We start from the raw sequence: 25,254 nt of genomic DNA on the forward strand, positions 1-25,254 counted from the left end.
ACCTCAGATTTTTTATATTTTGTTTATATCATCCAACTAGAGGGGGAACACTAGAAATGAAGAGCAAAGGAAATTCTCAAACCACTCCACATTATCCATGTAAATACTCAGTATGGTCGAAACAGCATGAAAGCAATATGATGGATGAGGCATTATTTGTTATTTGACCAGTTACAAGGTTTTGATTTTATTGTTAATGTATCCCTTTTGCTGCTAGTACTTAGTGAACAGCAACACTGTGCTTAGCAACAACCGCCCTGTTTCATCCACTTTTACTAGCAGCCAACAGGAGGGACACTTGTTATCAGTCGGAGAAGCAGGGCTATAAAACAAGTACAATCTGGTCTCTTTCTTTTGTTCTGCGTGCAGCCCATGCAGGGCCGGCCCTGACCAATTTGCTGCCCTAGGCAAGATTTTAGCTGGCGCCCCCTCCCCCCAAAATGCAGACACTCACTATGACTCGTGCATGCATGCACGTGCTCGGTTGTGGCATGACAACCAAAACAGAAAGATATGGACACAAGATGTGTGCAAATGTATTTAGTATCCTATCCATTTGAACATGATTTAAGTGGGGGGTGGACCTAACCTCATCTAGGGGGGTCCGGGGGCATGCTCTCCCGGGAAGATTTTTAATTGTGTTATTATTGCAGTTAAAAGCATCAATCTGGTGCACTTTGAGAGCAACATTAAGAGATCTATGGATACATCTCTCAACACCCATATGAAACAGAACTGTAAGCAGATTTTCTTTTTATTTATGGATATTTTACAAATCACTCCCCTTTCAAACTGTATTCTTGTTTATTAATAACAACTTTTTTTTACTTTCATATAGTATTTCATACTACTGTTATTTTTGTATAACTATAATGATCATATAAAGGTGTGCCTTTACCTCACTGAGCTGAGGTTATCAGAGCCTCTCAGTCTTTCAGGAGAGAGCTCTCTAAAGCTCTCCCCCCCGCGGCCGCTTACACAGTAAATTCCAATGTTAATAAAAGCTGTATACGTTTTTTGGGAGTTTGATTTATTTTAAATTAACACAAATACAAAATTAAAACCTATAATTGCACACTAAAACCATTATTTAAAAAAAGAATTATTTCACATAAACCTCTGGTTATTACTGGGGCTGGGGCAGTTCAACTTGATTTTGGGGGGGGGGTGCGCCATAGTTTATGGGCGCTGTACGCAATTTAGGCATGGTTCTGTTAGTATAAGATAATAATATGTACTTTGTTGATCCAAAATCGGGAAATTGTGTTGTTATGAAATTAAAAAAAATGTTTTTTTGTAATTTCTAATCTCTTTTTTTTTTAATTTTTTATTTCCGGCACCCCCCATAGATTGATGCGCCCTTAGCATTCGCCTATACTGCCTATGCCAAGGGCCGGTCCTGAGCCCATGTGCTGTAAAAGGGTTATGAGCATGATTCCTGATCTTTCACAGTTTCAGTAGAGACTGTACAGAATGCTCTCATGGTGTAGGACAGTATACAGGCAGGCATCTGCCAAGTGCCTCATGAATGCAAATATTAACTGATTATGTATGCGACTGAATATAGATTAAACTTCCTAGATAAGGCTATTATGAGGGACGTGAATGTCCATGAATATAAATGACTGGAAGCTCACTCCGACTGGGGAATAATGGCAGAACAGAATCAAATATATTTTAAAAAGTGAATAAGAGCTTGTTTTTCATTAACTTGCAAATGTACTTAAAACTGAAAATATTCAAATGGAAAATCTTAAAAATATATAATATTTGTTGATAAACTATTATCACAAGCTTATCAAAGGCTTCCACAGTGGGGAGTACTCTGTAATCTCAAAGAGATTACGCTCTCTGTCATTTGTATTAAGGATGTGTCAACCAGTAACCCAACCTATGGTAAATTCTGTATGACAATGCGAGTCAATAGAGGAAGATACCCTTCAGCAAAATTACAGCTTTGTTAGCTGTTTAACACAATGTCAGTCCTACTTTAATCTTCGGAGTAACATTGCTCACCCTGACACATAGTATATATATAGTAAGGTAAGAGCAACTCTTTACACCTCTAAGACTTCTCTTGTGTTGAAACCTACAGTATACTGTAAGTAAGGGTATATGTGTTTCCTGTAGCTCTATTACAATGTCCTTTTCATTTCTATTCATACTCTGTACAGATGGTAAAGCATGTGGTGTGTGCTCCCACAGTTCTAAATAATTCACATGAAAGAGGGTTTAATATTGGGTAATGGCAGTTTAAGCATTCATCAGAGTAGTTTAACACCGTGGAGATTGCACTGTGATAACCCCTTTCACATGAAGTGTAACCTTAGATGTCCAGAGCTCCTACGTTGCATTACATCTAGACTTAGCGTCTGACTGAGTGACCTTGAGGCAAGTGTGATGTCTTACCACTAAGACACGTGGACGGAAGTCTGAAGGCTTCATTAACTGACTGCCTGGAGTGGCAGCCAGTTTTGCTCCCATGGATCTTCCGCTGTGGGAGAATTTGACTTGACTTGACCCAGAGGACCTATCAAATCCACTGTCAGGCCAACACAGGAGAGATAGACATGTTTCCTGACAGGGTGCACTGCAGTCAGAGATAGACAGCTGGACTGATGGCAGCTCTGAAATTCATTCGGGAAGGATGATTGACCTAGAAATAATTTTTGTTTTGCCACTCTCCAGATTGTCAGGGAGTGCAATCCCATGATTGTTCAGCAAATCAACCCAAGTGCTTCAACAGAAAGTTTCCTGCAAGTGTAAACATGTGGACAGTCAGAGTGAAGTTGCTGCTGTGCCATCCTTGAATATTGTTGTATTGAAGAAAGAAACTGGGTCTTCCCCCAATGACAGCCATGACATTGACGGACACAATAGAAACTGTTCACCGTTTCTCCCAATGCCATCCATTATATCGCCAAGGAGGAAGACACGTTTTTATTCCCCTCTGAGAATGTTTTTATTTCACATTCAATCCTCACAGGAACAGGCGGAAAGAAAAGTGCTTTTGTGTCACTGCCTCATTCACAAGGGTCCAACGAGGGGCTGTGGAATATTTCTTGCAGCCCAAAAAACAAATATGTGTGTAGTTCGTTGTATCCACAGTTTTTATTCTGTTGTTAGTTGCACAACACAAACATAGTCCAATAATGCATTTTTTAAATGACTTGTTTTGTCCTCTGACAGGTGTCCAATCTCTACCTGTATGACAGTGTTTTGATGCTAGCCAACGCCTTCTACAGAAAACTGGAGGACAGGAAGTGGCACAGTATGGCCAGCCTTAACTGCATGAGGAAGTCCACCAAGCCATGGAATGGAGGGTGGTCTATGTTGGACACCATCAAGAAGGTATTTGCAAATAACATGTCCTTTTTGCTTAAATTAATCAAATCTAGAAAGAAATACCCATTCAGGGAAGTATCAGAAGCAAGTATAAAGGTATTTAAAGTCAAACCGTCATTTAGAAAATCCTTTGAAGTCCTTAAAATACCCTGAGGAAGCTGTTGGTTTAATGTGATCACCGGGATTGGCCTAAAGACAGATTTGTGGATGCTAGACTTTTCTAATCGAAAGGCTTGTGTAACCCTATCATTGAAATAAATTGCAATTGTATAAAGTGGCTACATTTCATCCACTTTAATCAGATTATGGATTTTTATATTCTTACAGTGACTCACGCTGCTTTAATCTCAAGTGTGACATAACCATGCAGAGCATAAAGAAATAAAGAAACAGAGAAAGAGTGCTCTTGTCGTATTGTTGTGTTACACTAATCTATTTTATTGATTTGTTCCCGTCTCAGCCAAAAAATTAGAATTTGCATATATCATGTGGTATAATTGATGTTTATCTTCCCCTTCATGTCAGTCTATACTGTTAATTTAACTAGACTGCACAAAGGGGTTTCATTAATGTACTGATTAATGCTTGCAGGCTATTCTTATTTGCCCAAACCTTTTGAACAGTAAGGGTAAAAAAAACAAGAACACTATCACTGCTACTGCTCCTGTGTTGTGACATCCACACGTAGTAACTATTTTCTGCTCGCTGTTGCTACAGGGACGGATCAGTGGCCTGACAGGAATGATGGACTTCCGAACTGAAGGCTCTAATCCCCATGTGCAGTTTGAGATTCTTGGAACCAGCTACAGTGAGACATTTGGGAAAGATGTAAAACGGGTGAGTCCAGAATTGTATATATATATATATATATATGTTTTGTTTAAGTAAAGGAAACTTCAGGGGACACTTACTATTTACATTTAGATTTGTTTTACATACAATTCATCATTCATCATTCATCATTTCCTAACTATTAATTAGAAAATGATGAATGATATGCCAATGGTTTTTCGTTGTTACCTTAGTAACTAACTCAGATGTTCAGTAACAGTGGTCCATTGTTTTCTTTCAGTGTGTCAGAAAGAACCATGTTGCTGTTCTATTTGTTAGCGTAATGTATTCCGCAGCAGGGTGCCCCGCCTTTCTCATTTCGAAAAGCTAAGCGACTGTGCCCTCTCACACTTATATACTGTATGCATTAGACCACAGACCATTGGATTGGAGCCTCTGTACAGAACTTTACTCAGAAGCTTTTTGTTGGTACTGTAGATGCGATTTTGCACAGACTTACATAACTGTCCATTATGTAGGTGTTTCAGGAACAGCAGGTACTGTGAAACTACTGATGGAAAAAGCTTTTCTAAGACATTGTCTCAATGTGACCACTTACTGTTTAAGGAGAGAAATAAGAGGGAAATACAATTATTTGTCTTTTTTTTCTCAGAGGTCCCTTGCAAAGTGTAGGTACTCAATTCCTGCCCTTAAGAACTGCTGTCCTGCAGGTTTTAGTTCCTATCTGACACTCACAGTACATGCCAAGTGAGGCTGATTTATAACAAGGGAGGTAAAAAGACCTGCAGGAGGAATCTTGAGTCCATTGTATGGAACAATAACTGGAGAAAGGATTTTAACTCTTTGTTTTTGCATTTGCATTTTATTTATAGACCACTGTTTCTGAATCGTAATCCTCAGGATACAGAGCTCTACTGGTATTTTGGTACTTTCTGGGGTGTCAGGTGAATGCAAAAATAAACATACTGGTAGGATTGGAATCAGCGGTTCTCTGATCCCTGAGAACTACGGTGGCAGGGATTACCATTTGACAGTGAGGTGTCAGGTATCAGGGTGCCCTCTACTGGAGCGCTTAAATTAACCAGATCAGCCTGCTTTAATCTTGTTTTTCATCACACCAACCATCCTGCATTAAGTGTATCATTACGACCTGAGACTTAACTGTACTTCCACACTTGGTGTGTTCGTTTTTTATCAAAAACAAAACGTGCAACTTTGGCTTTGATTATCAGAGAATGTTTGATCTGTTTGTGTTGAGTAAAGACATTTTTAAAATAATGAGCAGGCCTTATGAGCCGACCCATGAAGTCTTAACTGAGAGAGATGTCTGATCTATGAGTGTTGCAGAGCTGAAGTGAGGCGGTGAGAGCATTATTTATGCACTCTTCACATAGCTGTAATTTGTTTGTCGCTGTGGATGTCCTGATTCAGTCAGGGACTTCTTGCAGAATGAAGAGAAATGGAGTTTCTCAGCAATCTATGTAGAGCAGGACTGACCAGAAGCGGTAATGAAGATTACCACTCAGCCTAACTGAAATCATGAAGCCAATTCATCATAATGTGGCCATTAGCATTAACTAGGAAGTGATGCACTACTCACAGTGCCATCCCATGTGTTTACACACACACACAGGAAGAAACAGATACATACTGTGCAATTGAGCCTTACAGCATGTTAACACACAAACATGTATTGTACACACTGTTTTGGATCTCAGACACTAAGAGCATGCTGCCAGACAAACAGAAAGCAGAGGCCAGGGAGCAAACTAACATGCGGAGCTTGTTTCTCAAAAGCATTAGAGGCAGAAGGGGACAGCAAGGCCAGATAATGGGATGCCAAATGCATTCAGTGCTGTTGTTCATTACCTGGCATGTCTATCCGTGTGTCTGCCCACTACTTGGCAGAACCATTACGGTGAGAAAACAGACACAAATTCATGTATCTCTCCTCCCTGTTTCTCTATAATAGGAAGTTTATATACATTCAGCCACACCATGACATGGTCCTCTGCAATGTACTAATATAAAATGTCATGTTGTCAGGTCTGTGTTTTCTCGAGTGAAGGGTAACAGTGATTGCAAGTCGTCCTTCATCCCCCCCGAACCACGTTCACCCCTCAGAGCCATCCTCATTTTGTTCCTCTCACCCCTCTTTTATCTTTTCCTTTCATCTCATGTCCCATCCTCTCCCCCCTGCTCCCCTCTTCTCTTCTTTCCTAACCCTTTCTCTCCATTTTCTATCCCTGGTTCCCTCCCTCTCCATCATCGTTTATCTGCATTCAGTCCATTTTCTCCCCAGCCTGATGGCTCTTAGATGAGGCGTCTTTCTGGTTAGACACTGTAATGAAGACTGAAATACTATTTCCTGGATGGCTACTGTGAGTTTTCTCCACCATCCAGGGCTGCAGCAGAGTGATCGATGCTGTTGTTGTTGTTTTGGTTTCCCAGTTTGCTCTTATTGATGTGTCAGCTCATCTCTAAGCAGATATTGCTAATGACTTCCAGCTAACACAAAGCTCTTCATAGAGAAAAGTAATTCATTTGAATGTAATTGTTCTTCCTAGCCTGGCATCGTGCATGCCTCATGCAGTAGTTATCTCTGAAATGTGTCCACATACTGTAGTAGGGCTGGCATCATAGTCATATTTAAAGTCACATTTTTGGTTGTATTTACACTATTCTTGAGCAAAAAAGTATCATCCTAATGATGTTTGTCTGCCTGATGTTGTGCACAGTGTTTGAATAGGGAAGCTCCAAATGTCCCTCATTCCATTTTGTGGCCGCATGAAAAATACATTTTTCATTTTAGAGGGTATATTACCACACATGTTATATGACAGCATTTCAAAATAGCCTCACCTGTGCTGGAAATAATATATAGCCTGGCTGTCTGAGACATGCGACTGTGCCATTAACCTTCAAAATAGAAAAAGTGAAATACACCCTTAGGGTTAAAAGTTAAAATATATTATTCAGTTAGCTATGATGCCATTGTCACTTTAATGTTATAGTTAAAGGAGTCTGCAATTTGTGCTGCTCTTTACATGCATATTTTCTCTGAAGCAGCTAAAACGGCTTTATCATCTACAGCATAAATCTGGTACATCTGGAGGCAAGATCCTTACCAGATTTAAATAATAACTCATGAGAACCTGTGCAAGTATACCCCCCCCCCCCCCCCCCCCCCCCCCCCCCCCCCCCAGACCAGAGCCTTCTCACATTTAGACCTGTGATGCCAGAGGAGACCTTACAGTCACACTTGGTTGCAATTGGCCACTTTGGATGATATGACACATTTTTCTTAACGGCCAATAATCAGCCCTTCAACCAGTGATAGTTGATGGGTAAAGGTCATACAGTATTAGCTCCATGTGCCCAATTGAATGTTGTGTCAACCGAGCTGCAGTTGTTCATAGCTGATGTACTCGTCCTATTGCTCAGCCCTATTCCACTGGCTCATGAAGCTGAAATGGCATTAAATAGTGTCCAAAGGGCACTTCTCTCTTGCCAACAATAGACCTGGAGGGGGTTATTAAGGCAGTTGATCCATGATTAATTTGTCAGCACTAAGATTGCCAGCTTTTTTAAAACTAACTTTCTGGCTCCCACAGTTTTTTTAAACCTCCCCTGCCTGCTTAGATTTTTCACCTGCGGGAAGATAAAGAAAAGTGCTGTGAGGCAACAGCTAGTATTTTACATGCCATATATCCATTTCCAATTTAGCCGTGTAGAAAACAGTATATGTCGGTTCAATTTTTTTCGATGCAGACAATTACATTACATTTCCTTTAGCTGACGCTTTTATCCAAAGCGACTTACAATAAGTGCATTCGACCAAGAACATCAAGTGAAAGACAGAACCATTTTGCAACCTGGTAAAACTGCATTATGTTGAACTGTAATTATGTTTGAATTGCCTTTTCTCCCAGTCACATTCAAAGGAAAGCATTTAAGTGGCAGAAGCCACTTATGGTTGTTCCTTCTAAAAATTAATCCTCTTGTGATTCTCAAGTAATAGGATGAAAAGTGCACAGTATTTTTCCACCTCTTGATGAATTCTCTCTCATGTGATCCAATCCATCATGAAAACAGCTGAACAAATGTTACCCAGCCTATCATCATCATCAAGTTCACCTAAAATGCACTTCACCTACAGTACTTGCACTTTGATGCTCTGACTTTATGAGGTGAATGAAGACATTTTGAGTGTAAAGTTCACTTATTTATTATAACTGGCAAGTGTGTATGATCACTTCAGTTCAACGCTCTTTTTAAGCTCAGAGCTCGGCTCTCTTTCTGTCTGTATTTTTTTGTTCATGTCTTGCATGCAGTCTTTTTGAATCAACGTCAAAATGAATGCTGTTTAATGTGATCAGGGAACACTTTAATTATCATGGCTACATATTTCTTATAGTTTTGTTTTAGTGATTCTATTTTCAAACAAGGATGAACACTTTGTTTCGTTTCCTTCTCTCTCATATTTTGATTGTATTCAGGTGTTTACTCTTAACTTACTATGCGACAGTGGTGTGAAGGGAATCCTGACTCATGTTTCATAACAGACTGAAAGACAGACAACTAGATAGATGGATAGATGAATAGATGGATGGATGGATAGATACATAGATGGATGGATGGATAGATAGATGGATAGATGGATATATGGATGGATGGATAGATACATAGATGGATGGATAGATAGATGGATAGATGGATATATGGATATATGGATAGATAGATGGATGGATGGATAGATAGATAGATGGATAGATAGATGGATAGATGGATAGATGGATAGATGGATAGATGGATAGATGGATAGATGGATAGATGGATAGATGGATAGATGGATAGATAGATAGATAGATAGATAGATAGATGGATGGATGGATGGATGGATAGATAGATAGATAGATAGATAGATAGATAGATAGATAGATAGATAGATAGATAGATAGATAGATAGATAGATAGATAGATAGATAGATAGATAGAGGAAGAAGAAATAAAGATGAAGCAGATGAAGCATTTATTAATAGGTGGTAAATAAGGCAGGCGATTAAAGTTTGATATACACACTTGTTCAAAACGCACTCACACATACAGTACAAGGTTGCACAGTCTTTTCAATCCAGTTGGCTTGTCAGACAAAGGAGTGTGGGTCAATAAGAAGCTCAGTCGCATGATGGGCTTGTCAATATGTAAGCACCTAGTCCTGAGGTACTGAACTAGCAGAGGAATAATACAAAAACAGAATAGCTGTGTGAAAACTGTGGATGGGTATTCATAATGATGCAGCTTAAATGGTTCCATGAAAGGGAACAGAGTTCTACCTGCACGATGTTTAGGAGATACTGTAATTGTGGCACTAGGAATCCTAGGCCATTTGACTCCCTTTGTCATTTCTAAGTGGTCATTGGCGTTTGCTCAGCTCCATTACAGATGATCATTTTATGGCATTGAGAATTGTCACCATTAACTTAATGGCAGTCCTGATATTCTTGCAACTTTCAAACTGGAAATATTACAAAATCTCATTAAAGTATGATATTCTCTATTGTGCTGTAGGATACAAAAACGCATATATGAGAAAGGAGGAAACAACTGAATGTGTTGGTCTTACTTACATTGGGTACGCTCTTGGATACTGATACTATACATATTCATACAAAGATTATCTTAAACCTAAATCCTCATGAGGCTGACACTTCAAAAAGAAAGAACCAGGGGAAAAGCTCAAAAAGCCTTTTTTTAAAGAAATGTGGTGTTTTTCTTTCTTGTATCTTTTAGTATATATTTTTATAAAATACATCCGTTCTCAGTAGAAGTATGAAACCTGTTTTAGAGTCATGTCCTTGAAAATCTGGTGGGTAAAGATCACAGTGTGTCCAGTGAAGTGTTACTCGTTCATATGCATGCGCTTTGCCTCGGCTGTATGTTTTGTTTGTGACCTTCCAAGTAGCGTGCTGCTGTGCAAGGCTCTGTGAAGTAGAAGTGTTCCTCTTTAGTGTTCTTCAGTTTACAGAGCGGACATTGTTTTTTCACTGAGGACGAAGTTGCTCATGGAGAAAATAGTCCCCCCCCTGGAGACTGACATTTTGTCCCACGCGCGCACACACGAACACGCGAACCGCTGTGGCTTTACACAGTCTCATTTATCCGCATACACAGATGAACAAGTAGACAATCTATTACAACTAAAACGTACCTTAGTTGCTACAGAATATCAACATAGTTTTCCGTGCAAATTGAAGGGCAGCTTTTAGGTAAACAAAGGGATGTGAATACATAGGGCCTAACCTTATGTTATGTTTACAATGAACAGCTCCACGACTAACTGATCTTCATATCGTTGACATACACAGTGCTTAGATAGAGACCCTTTGAAAATGCATTTCTTGAGTGACATCCTTATTCAGGAAAATGTATAGAACACAAGCTGCAAGGTTATAAATATGATACAGTAGCAGTTTGTGGTTATACATAGCAGAATAACTCTTGAGACTGAGTGTGTGGAGGACCACATGCTCTGCAGATGGTGTATGAATAACAAAATAGATAAATAATAGTGAAGTGTTTCCCTCTTATGATTCTATTTCCTTCACAGTTGAAATCATGTGTTGCTGCTTTGTGTGTCTATAGTAATTGTTGTTTCCTCTTGATTGTATAATTGTTTGCCTTTGCAAATGGTGACAGAGATTCATGTTTGTTCACTTTGTTTTCTCATCAATATCCCCAAATGGAACATCACTAGAATACAAAATCTTCTTTTAAAATACAAAAAGACAATCTGCTCAGTTGTTTGGCTCTGATATTTCCACTTCAGGCTCAAACCAAACTGCCTAGGCCAAATCAGGCAAGAGAGCAAAGTAACCTTAACATTTCAAGAAGCAAGAGTTCAAAGTTAAGTGCTGGACTTGTGATGGGATTGTAAAACGTTATAATATCTCTACTGCTGCTCCCAGTTTTGATCTCTGCTACCTTTTTCTACTTAATATCTTCTCGTGGAGCCAGCGGTCTTTAAGCATTTGTTACGGTGAGTGAAGCAAGCAGGACCCAAACGCAGATAACACTGAAAAATCCTTTATTTCAAGGCGAAACGTCAAAAACTAGGGTTAGGGTTAGGGTCACAAAACTAGGACCAGCAGGGTGGGAGGAGGGGGACCGGAGGAGGGACACATTGAAATATATGATACTATTTAGTTAACTGAATAGAAATGACAGGTAACAGGTCATAACAAGTAATTGCAAAACATCCATTTATTCAGAAGACCACAATGATCCAGAATTCTAATCTCAATACAAACAAAACATACATTTCTCACTTCAAATTGAGTAGAGCGTGTATATGTGGGAACATCATCTGTAGGGGGCTCCTGTAGAAGAGGCATGTGTGCTGTAGGCTGAGGGAGGGCTGTGGGGGCCAGAGTGTCTGTCGTTTGGCCCGGAGCCACCATTCTTGTCCTGTCAGCTCAAATCTCATTGACCACCCCAAATGATTTGTCGAATCCTTGAGAATCCTTGTCCTGCTTGCAGCACTGATTAAGAATTTAACAAACATTGGCTTCACGACTTCAGACATAGCTCAAAACCTTGACAGTGCGGAAAGAGAGTTTTAAAGAAGGGACTGGTTCAAGAAAGAAAAGAAAAAAACACTCTGTTACTTTTTGTACTTGTTTTTTAGTCTGAATTGGTATTATAAGTATGACCTATTTAAAGTCCTCATCATCATTATTGTACTTTTGCTCCTTCCACTCATCACCACCTCCATCTTTATGATTACTGGTTAATCATACTATCATTGCTACAAAGAGGGACAATACATCGCAGCACTTAGTGGAGGAGCTTGAATAGAGGGTCCTAATAGCATACTAGTGGCCAGTGCTTGTTGTCTTGGTAACTAGCTCAGATGTTAAAAAAAACATGTGTGGCTCAGCAAAGACTGTCACACAAAATGCAGGACATGATGATACCTTACTTATATTTCTCTTACTTTTTTACTGCAATTCAATGTTTACTAATAAGGTGTTTGTCACCTTTTTGTCTCTCAGGGAACCGCCCCGTTTTTATCAATTTTTTATCATCTGACTTTTTTTTTTCTCCCTATTAGCTGGCGTCTTGGGACAACACTCGTGGTATGAATGGTAGCCTAAAGGAAAATCGCATCGAGAGCGGCATGCAAGGAGTGACGCTGAAGATTGTAACATTACTGGTAAGTTGTGGGAGTATACTGAGTCTTTTAACACTTGACCTGAGTAGGCAAATATCTGAGCAAGAAAACAAACACCCCAGTACAAACATCCAACACATCTATTACGTGGTTCTTTACACCCACTGATTAAACAATAGCTTCTCAGTGAACTACACACTCAAAGAAACATGATACTGTCAATTGTACTTTAATGACTGATGAATTAATTGGTTAATAACAAAGTACTTTGCCTTTTTTATGATTGACTTTTAGCCACTGTTAATGACACTTACAATTCCCTGCAGATTTTTTATAATAAATAATGAGTTAATAAAAGTATAAAGCAGCAAGCAGAGCAGAGATTCTTACAAAACATGGCGGTAAATAATTATCTTATTATAGTCTTAAAGAACTGCCCCTTTCTTACCTCAGTTGAGTTGGAAACAGGTTTTTCTATTTGATAATTTACTGTGATAAAACATTTGCTTAGTTCTACCGGATTTTACAAGTTGTTATCAAAGTAAGGTGGAGGACCAATAAGGACAACACAGGAAATTGCAGAACTAGACAACTAATCTATACTTTACACTGTTTTTCTCACTTAGAAGAGGGAGTTTTAGGTCACCTTTTCCATCTTGTCCTGCGAATCTAGAGGAACAAAAGGCCGTTAAAATCAATCCCATAGAGCAGCAGTTTTTCTTGAACTATCTTTACCAATTCTAGCAGAGGCAGTCACTTCCCTCGCTCTCTCTTCGTTTTCCCTCTTCTTCACACATGATTTACCTGCACCGTATTTATTCACATACGTTCTGCTCGGTTCTCCCCTGGCAGTGTCACTTAATCAAGTCATTTTCCCCTGCCCACTTTAACACCCCCCTGTCTTTCTATGTCCCTCTCCTCTGTCTTCCTCAGCTCTCTTTACTCCTCCTTCACCCTTTTAATTCTGCCCTGACATTTTAAACCATAAAGAAGAACCATGGCTGGGTGCAATGTATTTAAAATGGCAATTTCCACGCTGATGAACCATAGCAATTGCCATGGCGCCATGTGTTACAGGTCAACGGTTACTGAGGAAACTATTTTTATTAAGATGAAGTTTAACTTAGATCACCTCAGATGCTGTTCATAAAGGTGTCACCCTAAAGTTCTTAAGATGACTGAATGTGTCCTCGCTTCGGTGGCCAAACTGGCCCAGAGGAGATTATGGTGCATCGTGATAAATGACGTGCCTGTGATGAAGTGCACATACTCTACTCTTTCCAAAGTTTGAGGATAAATCGCAGGCTTAAACAAAAATCCTCACACACTCACTTTCCTCAGCATTATCTTTGTCAGTAATGTCTTCTACAAAAGGCACACTTTTCCTTCAAACAGGAAGAGCCTTTTGTGATGGTGGGAGAGAATATTCTGGGCCAACCCAAGAGATACAAGGGCTTCTCCATTGATGTCCTGGACACCCTGGCAAAGGTCCTGGGCTTCAAGTATGACATCTACCAAGTGAGAGACGGGAAGTATGGCTCAGCTCTCCCTAATGGATCCTGGAATGGCATGATTGGAGAACTCATTGGCAAGGTCAGTGTGTTTTCTTTATATCTCTGTCAATCAATTACCAGATTTCAGTCCAAATCATTTTTTTCTGGGAGTCAGTCCACATTGTCTTGTTTTGAAATAGTTTCCAAATGATATGGCTCAGAGGAAGGGGAAAGATTAGACAAACATTGCAGGGGCCAACTGCCTTTTCCTCCCGTGGGTGACATCACAAATCAATTTATCTGGGTCTGATTTCTGCATTTCAGACACTGAGAAAAGTTTGAGACCATAACCAAAGCTGTTATAGTTCATAATGATAATAGGAACTGAACTCCCTAAGATGGAAATAAAAGTTTAGACGTTTTCCTAGACATAACGACTAAATTAATTATATCAATCTCAGTTTTATGAACTCTATCTAATGTACAGTGATATCTTCATAAAAGGTGATTTAATTAACTTTTCTGTTGAAGATTTAGGACATTTCAAGGTACATACTCTACACGGTCACACATATCTTTCCACATAAAATATCAAGAAAAGGCAGATAGGAGAAGAAATGTGGACCTAATTCCAAGATTTAAAAGAAAGCACTCCATTATTGAAACCTTCACGTAGGCCAAATTATCTCCATAGTTATTAGGTTCAAAGTCAACAACGTACTGAGCAGATGACAGAATGATGATGAAGGATCATTGTGTCAGAAAATCAAAAGGGTTTCCTCCTGCTGAGAGCATGAATTTGCACAGAGACATTGCCTGTCTGTGTCTGACAGAGAGAGATAAATGCATTTTAAAATTCAAAGTGTGGACTGAAAGTGAATCTCGAGTCAAAGCATTAACAATCCAAAGGTTACTTCATATTGGGAATAAAAACATATTCTTTCAATTTGACAGTCAAAACAGTGGCTTGATGAATATTAAGTGAAAAAGACAGAGAATAAAGGATAGTTTCTGTTAGAGGAGGGAGTCAAGTTATCAAATCAAATCAAGTTTTATTTATATAGCACATTTATAAACGATTTTTGGTCGAGCCAAAGTGCTGTACATATAATAAAAATAGCCTACAGTAGAGACACTTTACAGCAAATATAACAGCACAGATTGATTCAGAATATCAGTATGAGAAAAACGACACCCTCTGTCCTTAGACCCTCACATCGTACAAGGAAAAACTTCCAGAGAAAACTCACAGTTTAAGGGGGAAAAATGGGAGAAACCTCAGGGAGAGCAACAGAGGAGGGATCCCTCTCCCAGGACGGACAGACGTGCAATAGATGCTGTGTGTAAATCGAAGAGATAATACATTTTACAGCATATAGACCGAATGTTAGGAAATGCATGTGTCTGTAATAAGAAGAGGAATCCACGAGGATGTCAGCGACAATCCTGTGGAAGCCATCAGGGAAGCAGCATGACGAGACCCAAGGCAGGACCGCAGAGACAGGTTCAGCCACGACCCGAAGTCCACGACTTAATCCAGAACTCAGGATAGAGGATCCAGGACACAGGACTACAGCAAGAGGATCAGCCTCGACTCCGGATCCCGGTGTAGATATAGACACAAAACAAGAAAAAAATATTTGGCTGGGTTAATCGGAACAAGAGAATACACAGACACAGACAGAGAGGGAAAAGGTCATTGGATAAAAGTTATTCTTGATAACCCTCTAGAAAGATCTCATGAACTTCCCCACTCAATCTATCAAGACCCGAGCAGTTCTATTAGAAGTCCAAGGTAAAGGCACAGGCCGGCGCATACCGCTCATGGAATCCCTCACCATATGAACTCTGACCCCTCAAGTGTACAAGTGAAGAGACACCATGTGTCAGCTCCTTTTTAGAATAGTATTTCTTCTCTTCTCAGAGAAACAAGGGTATGAAAAAGTTAAATGGAAGCTCATTTAAAACTGAAAAGCAAGCATGATGGAGAAACAAGAGAAGGGGCCACAGGGTCACCAACGTTTATTTCTCTAGGGAGATATTAAAGTCAACCACACATTTTAAAAACTCAACAATGAGATAACACCAACCATCTCATGGAGGTCCAATATGCTAGACTCTCTTTCAATGTCTAACATCTCTTTGTCTTAAATATATGTTGTCGTTTTAAAATGTCAAGTTATTAAAGCATGTGACTCTCTTTCCACAGAGAGCTGATTTGGCCATCTCAGCCATAACCATCACCCCGGAGCGTGAGAGCGTCGTGGATTTCAGCAAGCGCTACCTGGACTATTCAGTGGGAATCCTGATGCGCAAGTCAGAGGAAAAGATTAACATTTTCTCTTTGCTGGCACCATTTGACTTGGCAGTGTGGGCGTGCATTGCCGCAGCCATCCCTGTGGTGGGCATCATGATCTTCCTGCTCAGGCGCATCCAGGCGGTGCGCTGCCAGAACACTGCAGGAGGACCCCCGCAACCCTCTGTCTCCACATCACTACAGAGCGCCATCTGGATAGTCTACGGTGCCTTTGTGCAACAGGGTGGGTGATATAACTTTAGTACAGACTCCACAAAATCCACGGACAGCCAATTACCAATCGCTGATTCCTCATATATTGGTGCTTAGGCAGGGTTTCATTCTACCAAAACCTCTTACTAGTAAACATTTGTGTCACTTCTGAATGAATGAAAGCCTGCCTGCTCTTGACCTCTATCAGTACTACATATGGTACCAAGCACTAGCCATGCCGTTGTTAAATAGTCAAATCTAATTTTAGGCTGAAAAACAAGGAGCATTTTTTTTTTAAACTACCTCAGGGGATTAAGAAAATACAATTCAAAACAAAAAGGAGTCCAATCAATATAAATGCACATGTGGACGTCAGTATGCAACAAATGCTGATTCAGTAGTGAGTCAGTTTGAGGCACAATGCCCACACTAGCATTTTCTAAAGGTGCCCTTGTCAAGGAGACATCCCATCTTTAGGTCTGGTGGTGATCCAGGTATGTCCGGTTTGGATAAATGACTACTTCAGCAAGTGATGTTAAAGCCTGAACAGCATCTATCAAAGTCTGGCACTCTGCCTGTGAGCCGTTTTTAACCCAACACCCACTATATTTCAAGAGAAGCTAAATTCCATGTCTTCCATCCTTCTCTTTTTTTCTCCTTGTTTTTGGCTCGCGTTCCAACGTCGTCACTTTTGGTTTCAATCAAGTGAATTGAATTTTTTTCTCGGTGTGACGTAGGTGGTTTTGATATGGATCTGACTGCTGATGCATATTGTGGCACTGTCAGAGAGCATAATATGCCAACACTTGGCGGCGTTCTGCTGCATGTTCATGCAGATTAAACCGTCCACCCACAGACTCATCGCTTTTTCAAACTGGGACTGCCATTCTTTTGTTTTATAAGAAGGTCAGGGAGAGGTAGGAAATCATCTTAAACCGTCTAGGAGAACTGAGGAAAGTAATGATTTTTCATTTTGATCACAGAGATGAATCAGTGTTTTGAAGAAGAAAGAGACCGCACCACAGAGCGCGGCTGCAGTAGTGTAGGATCAAGTAAAGTTTCATGCACATTTCCATGACCTTAAGAAATCAGTCAAAGCCATGTGTAATCAAAATGACTGACGCCGGAGTGCTTTGCATTTGACAAGGCCTTCAGTTTTTTCCCAAACTGTCCTTAGGACGCAGCTGTGTTGATTGTGACACTTTCAGACAAATATGTTTTCATTACATTTCACACTCCTGGATCTCTCAGATGACATTTCTATAGCTTTACTCTTCAACATTAGAATATGTGCTGACATGTTTCTCATGCACCTCGTAAGCAGTTGGATATTTGGAGATAAAGAGTCAATATGACAGAGAAAGAAAATGAAAATAGTAAGCTAATGTGACAAACCAGTCTTCTTCCCTCAAGGAAAACAAGGAAGGGCAAAGGCTTAAAGACAAGAAGGGAAGAACATCAAAAAGAGAAGGAGAACAATGAATATTAATAAGTTCTACACTCTTACATAAAATTGGTTTGGGATGTGTAATAGAATACACAAAAGTGGGCAAGATACATTTGAGGCTAGATTATTTTGTATTGCACTAAGCTCTTGGGAAAAGAAGTGATGACAAGTTACAGAAATTGCACAAAATCATCATTTGCATATGTTCTACTGCTCCAGTGTAATATCCAAATATGACTATTATGAGGAAAAAATGCATTAGCTTTAACGTAGAATAGCTGGTACTTTAAAGGTGTGGGGGAAACTTCTGTGTAGCAATGCAGTGGGAGTCACCGACTCATGAAGGAGACACGGGACGAGCAGGAGTTTTGATGTCAAACACTGATGGTTTATTTAGGAGTATCGGCCGGAGGATTCACATCACAAGTCACAGCAGCCAGAGGTTCTGACTGCACGGGAGAGTTGCCACGTCAATTCTGAAGCGCCTCTCTTTTGCTAGACCTTTTAATAGGTTCACAGAGAGTAATCAACATAGTGGGGGAGATAACCTAAACATCTGGGAACACTGGAGATAGCCTAAACATCTGGGAACACTGAATCACTTGTCTGACCCTCATGGCCTCGAAGATTACACCTTGGAGTCCACAAACACCGAGAAGGAAGTGTTCCAGCGTTCTCAAAACCATAAACCATTTGTGACCGAGAGTTGCCCGGTCATAAACTGGGAATAACAACATATAGCTGGAGCAGCCCATTCCTTAAGGGAGATAACAGACGTCGGGGTTGTTCATTAACGTCAAAGGACAAAAAGGTTAGATATCTAGGAGTAAAGGAGAATTATTCCCTAACAAAAGGCATGTTGAATCTAAATGTGTGAGTTTCAGAAGTAGAATATATTTAATGATAGGATTTTTGATAAAGCATGCCATATTTTTTAAACCTAAAGAAAGAAGCAGAGGTTGATTGAAACAACCTTCAATACACACACAGAACTATCAATGTGTGTTTTCTCAGTGAGTTGTTTGAAATGAATAATCAAAGTCATTCAAAACATAAGGAATCAAGATGTTAAACCTTCTGTTTCTTGGCCCGCTCATACAGCAATAAAGGAATTAACTAAAACAATACAAATAGTCCACAAGACCTTGATAATAGTAACAACGCACACCTACACGTTTTGGCAGCAATAGAACTTTGTCACTTCGACATGCATCATAACTTATACTAATGTGTTGCTGAAATGGGATTGCATTTCAAAGTATGTACAATTCTGTGCAGTACATAATAAGGCTAATGATGATTATGATTATGACCACGGGTGTGTCTGCTTTTAGTTAATATACCCATGCGTTTATATTTGGTCTTCCACAGGCAGTGACTCCATCCTGGGATCTGTGGCTCTGCGTATCGTCATGGGCAGCTGGTGGCTCTTCACCCTGATTGTGTGTTCGTCCTACACAGCTAACCTGGCGGCCTACCTCACCGTGTCACGCATGGACAACGCTGTCCGGTAAGCCACAAAATGGGAGCTTTTTACTGGGAATCAACTTGAACATTTAGTTACAGCAATGTTTAAGTAAGTTGTAGTTAGGGTCCTTTCATTCTGTGGTATTTAACCTTGAATGTCCAACACACAGAAATGACACTTGTAGTGTTTAGATTATAGTCACAGTGGGAATAGTACATACTGTAAAGCTGTCTCGTTACAAATCCAAGTCCTTCAAATTAATTTATTCTCTTAAAACTTGATTAATTTTTCGCAAGTGGAAGAATGTGACTCCTTAAAAATTTACAGAAAGCAATCCACTAGAGAGAAGACGTCCCACTCTGTTGCAGTTGTTGGAACTACTGTACAGTCATAGAGTGATGCTTTATTTTCCCTCGTAAACAATCTCTGGCTGAGCGCAGACACCTGCTACAGGAGCACATACACCTGACAACAGCCAGACAGTTTTATTTTGCATGTTATTAAGGTACTGACGGTATTAACATTAATTACGCACAGCTGATATGACCTACAGCTGGTGGCCATGAAACAATTGTCAGCGCCAGATTAAAATGACAATCTGCTTCCTGAATGATTTGTACACTGAGATTTAAGACAGAAAGACAGGTATTTTAACATCACTATCCTTTTTATTTGATCAGATTTTCAAAACAATTTAGCACTCGGCTCACTTTCAATTACATTGTCAAATGGAGAGTTAAAAAAGACACACAAAACAATCGGAATTGATGAAGCAGAAACTGACCTTCTGTTTTTCTTGTTTGTTAAAGCCAGTGCCTATTTACCCAAAATGTAAAATGTCTGCCAACAGTGCAGTCACAGATTGTGGTGTGTTGTGCAAAATGCAGCTATTGTAGCAGGCCACAGAGAACTTCACTTCTGTCTAACCCTACAGTACGCCCCCATAATTTGATTGGATATATTCAGATGTGTTTATTATATAAGGGTATTTCATTACTGGAAACACACATAGGTGTTTGATGATCTTGAGGTATCATACAGTTTAATAATGTGTCAACAAGGTGAAGTGTTGTAGCTCAGTCTGAAGGTTTATCTGAGTGCATCTCTCATTAGCTGCAGTTGGTGTTTGGTGTGTCTGCTTTTTCTGTAAATGTTGACCCGCAGCCTGTCCTCAGTCCAAATGCTTTGTGTCAGTGAATCCAATTTGGTGTGCTGTCGCTCCTCGAAGAAGGGCCAGAGAGGCATTTGATTGCATTGGGTCCGTCTTCTGTTAAACAAATAGCCACATGTGGACATGTGAGGAGAGGGGACGCATGCTAAGCAGCACACAGCTCACCTGTGAAGAGAGAACTCGTAGCCTGTGTGGGATTCACCCCTTGGCGTTACTAAATTCATTGTGCATATCTAAACCTGAGAGGTACTGTACTTCAAATGTCCTGGAAGTGATCAACTGTTAAGGGACCAATATTTTCGCATAAATTAATACAATATTAAATGAAGCTAAATTGCTTATGTCCTCGCAGTCAAAACCACCAGTGAAATACACTAAGCGGATTATGTCCAAATAGGCATATTAGTCACTGGCTTTGACATAACCAAAGTGGTTATAAAGTAGGAAATGGATTACATTAGAGGGGGTATTTTGCCTGTGGTAACATTATGAATGAAGAGGGCAAACGTTTAAGAAAATGTAGTCGCAATGTTAGAATGGTGTTGAAGTAAAGAAGAGTTCATTTAGTATCCAGCATCCACTTAATGTGAGAACATCCAACGTTCATCAGCTAAAGTAAACTGCAGTCAGTGAGCCCCGGCCTATAAAAGCCCAATTTGAATGACATGTGCTCGACACAGTCTGCAAAGCCCTGAATCCCCCCCCCCCCCCCCCCCCCCCCCCCCCCCCCACGCTGCTGCACAGAACGCTAACTGTATTCATATTGAAAATGGTTGCGTGTCCAAATCGCACCAAATTAGTATGAATACAGTATGAAGGATATAGGATGTGTGCTTCTCAAGATATGCAAAGGGCATACAGACATACTGTAGACAGAGTCCTTGCGTTATAGTTTAATTATCTCAATTGCATTTCATATTTTTGTATTTAATACATTTGATAGGCATTTCTACAACAGCCAAGCAGCTGAAGGCTTTCTGTTTTAATACATTGACATATCAATAAATAGAAAAAACGGATTCGACAGATTTCAACATTTAATTAAATGTGTTGACTAAATGCTCTTTGAAGTATATTTTTGAACTTAATTAAACTACATTTACCAGGAAAAATAAATGAACATTTGACAAGCAGCTAATTATTGGTTATCTGTATCCATAGCGTGAAGCCTTCGTATTAATAGGTTTGTTCAAACAGCATTTCAAACTTAAGTAGGAGAGACCTTTCATTATACTCCATTTCTTGCTGAGCATGCATAAGACACTTTTTTAATTGCCCAGCATCAGGTCTTACTTAGTAGCTGTGCATTTAAATTAACTATGCTGCCTTACTTTCCATTAACATGATCTTTGTGGAAGAATACACTGCTAAATGTATGTAGAGTGTAAAACTTGCCGACAAATTTCTTGACAATCTTTTGTGGCCGAGACTGTGAATAGGATTAGGAAACCTGCTCCCTAACTACTAAATTAGCAATAAGCCCTTTCCTTTTCACAGACACACTGAAAGCTCAGGTTAAATCGAGCTTTTCCATAATCTATCTCCATAAAAGGCGGCAGCTGTTTCCTATGGGAGCATGACTGGATGTCCGATGCAGGAATGGGCAATGTAGTGTTTGGTTTAGCCATTGCTGCTTTTACCATTGTCTTGGAGAACATGGTAATCTGAGAAATGTTTTACATGCACCTTAGTAACCTTATGACTGTGAAACGATGTATACATGCAGCAAGACAGTAAGGGGATCTCCATTATCTCTAACCTTATTTTGAAATATGGGTCACTCATTTTATTTGTCAAATAGAAAAGAAAAAGTCTGTTGAACAAATAGGCAAATGTTTATCAAAGGAAACGTCTCATAAAGAGTCCTGCAGGCAACAAATGAGTTTCAGTTTTAGTAAGACTTTGGAAGGAATCAGTTTAAACACAAGGACGCATCACTCTGTAATATTTTCTCCTTTCATCCACTCAGCTGTTACTCTCGCTGTCTGCAGTCTCCCGTCATGCACAAGTGTACTTGTAAAAAGAAGATTAGAAAACCGGTTGCACGTATACATTGCAGAGAAATCTGCCGTCTCCAGAGGAAATCTACCTGGGGAAATCAGTTTTCTCTAATCCCCTATCCCCGATTGCGGAAACCAGGGTTTGTTGGTTTACTGGAGAAAGCCGATTACTTAATTGCATGTAAGTGAGCAGACTGTAAGTTTGCTTGGAAAATGACAGGTACTGAGGTGCTGACATGCTAACTCAATTCCCGCAAAAACAGGTGCCGAGTCGTGGTGGTCGAGGTTAAAAGGTTGTGCTGTCTGATCCTATGAGAGCTTAACATAGTGAGAATATGAATTTCTCTATTACAAAAAGCACGTTTTTAATCTTCCTTTCCAGATGCACAGTACCTGGAGGGTTCCCCAACTGCTCACTTCTAGGCTCAATCATTGTATCCCTCTTGGCAATATCGTCTATAAACGTCTCTTTTCATCCATTTGATAATCTAGGTTTTAATTATACGCAGCGATCAAAAATCCTCAATACAATGAATTGCCTCACAGAGAAGGGTGGATATCTCCAACATTGGCGAACTCTGAAAAGTACTCCCTAGTTGGCAAATCTTTGTCAGGAAAGAATCTGCAGTTTGTCATTAATCCGATGTCCAAACCTTGGAAAGATTCTGCAGATATGATTTAAATCTTAAAAAACTGACTCTAATTGCCAAAACATTTTGTATTATTAAAATCAACTTTCTTTCACACGTAATTCATTGTAAGGACACTGAACTACTGCATGCACCATGTACAGAGATTATAACCTCCTTTAAAACCAATTGCATGGTATGTTTGAGAGCCTGCTTCCCACTGGCTACTGTAAGTGCTTATGGGTGATTGCCTATTGTAGTTTCTAAGCCCCTGCTGGTGAACTGGGAACATTTAACTACTTGATCTGAAAATAGTTTACTTGTGCCAGCATTTACATATTAGAAACTTTCTTTAAACACTGCATGGCTTTTTCCCCTTTTGTTTGCTCTTTCTGTAAATAAGCCTTTACAAAACGCCTACGCCTCGGAGGTGAAACTGTTTTTCTCTGTTTTGTTTCTTCCACTCGGCAATACAACTTGTTATGTTCCTCTCTTGAGTGAGTGTGAGAATGAACCTAACTGAGACGTCAGATTACTTTCATAACTTTTTTGTCCTCCAGGATATTGAATAGATTAATAATAATTAGGCGAACTCTTTGGATGATCTCTTTTGTTTTTAGTTTTTAGTTTTTAATGTTGCTTTAATCGTTGCGGCTATGGCCAATTCTTCATTTATAAAGCTAAATATAACGGCGCCAGCCACTTAGCCCCATTGATTACATAATAACACCTCGGAGGAGATTAATGGCATGCACAAGAGAGGACTATTCTTTAGAAACCCTGTGCTGCTGTGCACTGCAGAGGGAGAAAAATAGGGGTTGTGTGAGTGCGTGTGTGTGTGTGTGTATTTATTCTTTGTTCAGCCATTACAGCTAATGAACAGAGAGCCAGGTTGGACCTCACTGTATTGATTGTGAATCAAAGTGTTGGCTACAATGCTTTGAGAAACAAACAAGAACAAATATGGGACAAATGTTCTTTGCAAAATATCATTTTATTTTATGGAACTTTGATTTTGCCTAAATGTCCCTATTATTGTTTTTCATGATTGTTCTTACACAAGCTTTATCTCTTTCAATATTTATCATGTTTCTTTGTCTTCACTTTGTGAAGTAACATTAAAGTAAGCTGTTAGACAAAGTGAAAGCAGCATTTGTTACTCTGTGCAGTAAAGGAGACCATGCAACAATAACACCAACAACCAGTGCTACACCATAGGCTTCTAATTAAAGGTTGAATTAGTGGAACATCATGATCTTAGCCTCTTCAATTATCTCACTTTAAAGATAATTGGCAAGAAGACAATCTTAGTTATATTAACATTCTGCTGCTACTCTGATATTATAATTAGTATTGATTTTCTCAAGAAATGTAGCGAATGCAAAGAGCAGCTTGTCAAACACATCAACCTAATACCAGTCAAAGAGGTAAGTAATCTTCTGGGTAGATTGCTCTTCAAATGACGTTGGTAGAAAACTCTAATTGCAACCACATTGGCATTTAGCAAATGTGATGCTGTACAAAATTGGCAATAAAATCAACATATACAATAAAAGACCCTCAGTTCTTATTGCCCACACAGCATCTGCATAATAAGCATTTTAGATATGAAGTATTGTTCATGATAAGACATTATAGTTTGGTGCAGAGTCTATTAAAGGATATTGCCTGGTCATGTGGATGAACCCCATAATTGTCAGTATCTTAACCTGGTCATCATTACTGTGAACTGCTGGGGAAAGCTTCGGCATCAGAACAGCAAGCGGCACGCTACAGGTGCAGCTCATTTAGGTGATGGAGCATGATGATGATTGGTGATTGGCTCAAATGTACACTAGAGGGAGATGGATGTTTTCGGCTTACTGATTGGATGGAGTGATCCAGGAGAGAGGTAAAACTAGAATTTTTTTTAAATGTGCGAAGCCAAGAGTCGGTTGATAATTGTCTACAGTCAGTGTCAGTCTGCCATCAGTGGGACTTCATCAGGAATGTCCAAACCCTGTTAAGAATCCACTAGATTAGTGATACCATCTGGTTTTTAATTGTTTCTCAACCGTAATTCAATTACCGGTACATTGACTGTCGATGTATGTTATGCTTTGACAGTGAAAAGTTGTGTTTATGGATCTAAGTTGTGAGGAGTGAAGTATGGAATTAAATAAGCCTAAAACGTTTGTGAAATGCATAATTCATAGCAGAAGGAAGATGGTGATTTTACAGTTTATAG

The 25,254-nt window shown here is 39.6% G+C and overlaps 1 protein-coding gene across 4 annotated transcripts in view; it reads left to right on the forward strand.

The window, feature by feature from the left end:
* Positions 1–25,254, forward strand: part of grid1a (glutamate receptor, ionotropic, delta 1a) — a 236,533-nt gene that overhangs the window by 202,432 nt on the left and 8,847 nt on the right. For all 4 annotated transcript variants that reach the window (XM_034238004.1, XM_034238006.1, XM_034238005.1 and 1 more), the window contains exons 7-12: positions 3,190–3,351; positions 4,063–4,182; positions 12,251–12,352; positions 13,706–13,903; positions 16,013–16,343; positions 19,131–19,269. In XM_034238004.1, coding sequence (XP_034093895.1) covers positions 3,190–3,351; positions 4,063–4,182; positions 12,251–12,352; positions 13,706–13,903; positions 16,013–16,343; positions 19,131–19,269 — 1,052 coding nt within the window. The remainder of the gene's footprint in view (positions 1–3,189; positions 3,352–4,062; positions 4,183–12,250; positions 12,353–13,705; positions 13,904–16,012; positions 16,344–19,130; positions 19,270–25,254) is intronic.

The sequence above is a fragment of the Gymnodraco acuticeps genome, unplaced genomic scaffold (assembly GCF_902827175.1).
Source record: "Gymnodraco acuticeps unplaced genomic scaffold, fGymAcu1.1, whole genome shotgun sequence".
In the NCBI taxonomy this organism is placed as follows: Eukaryota; Metazoa; Chordata; class Actinopteri; order Perciformes; family Bathydraconidae; genus Gymnodraco; species Gymnodraco acuticeps.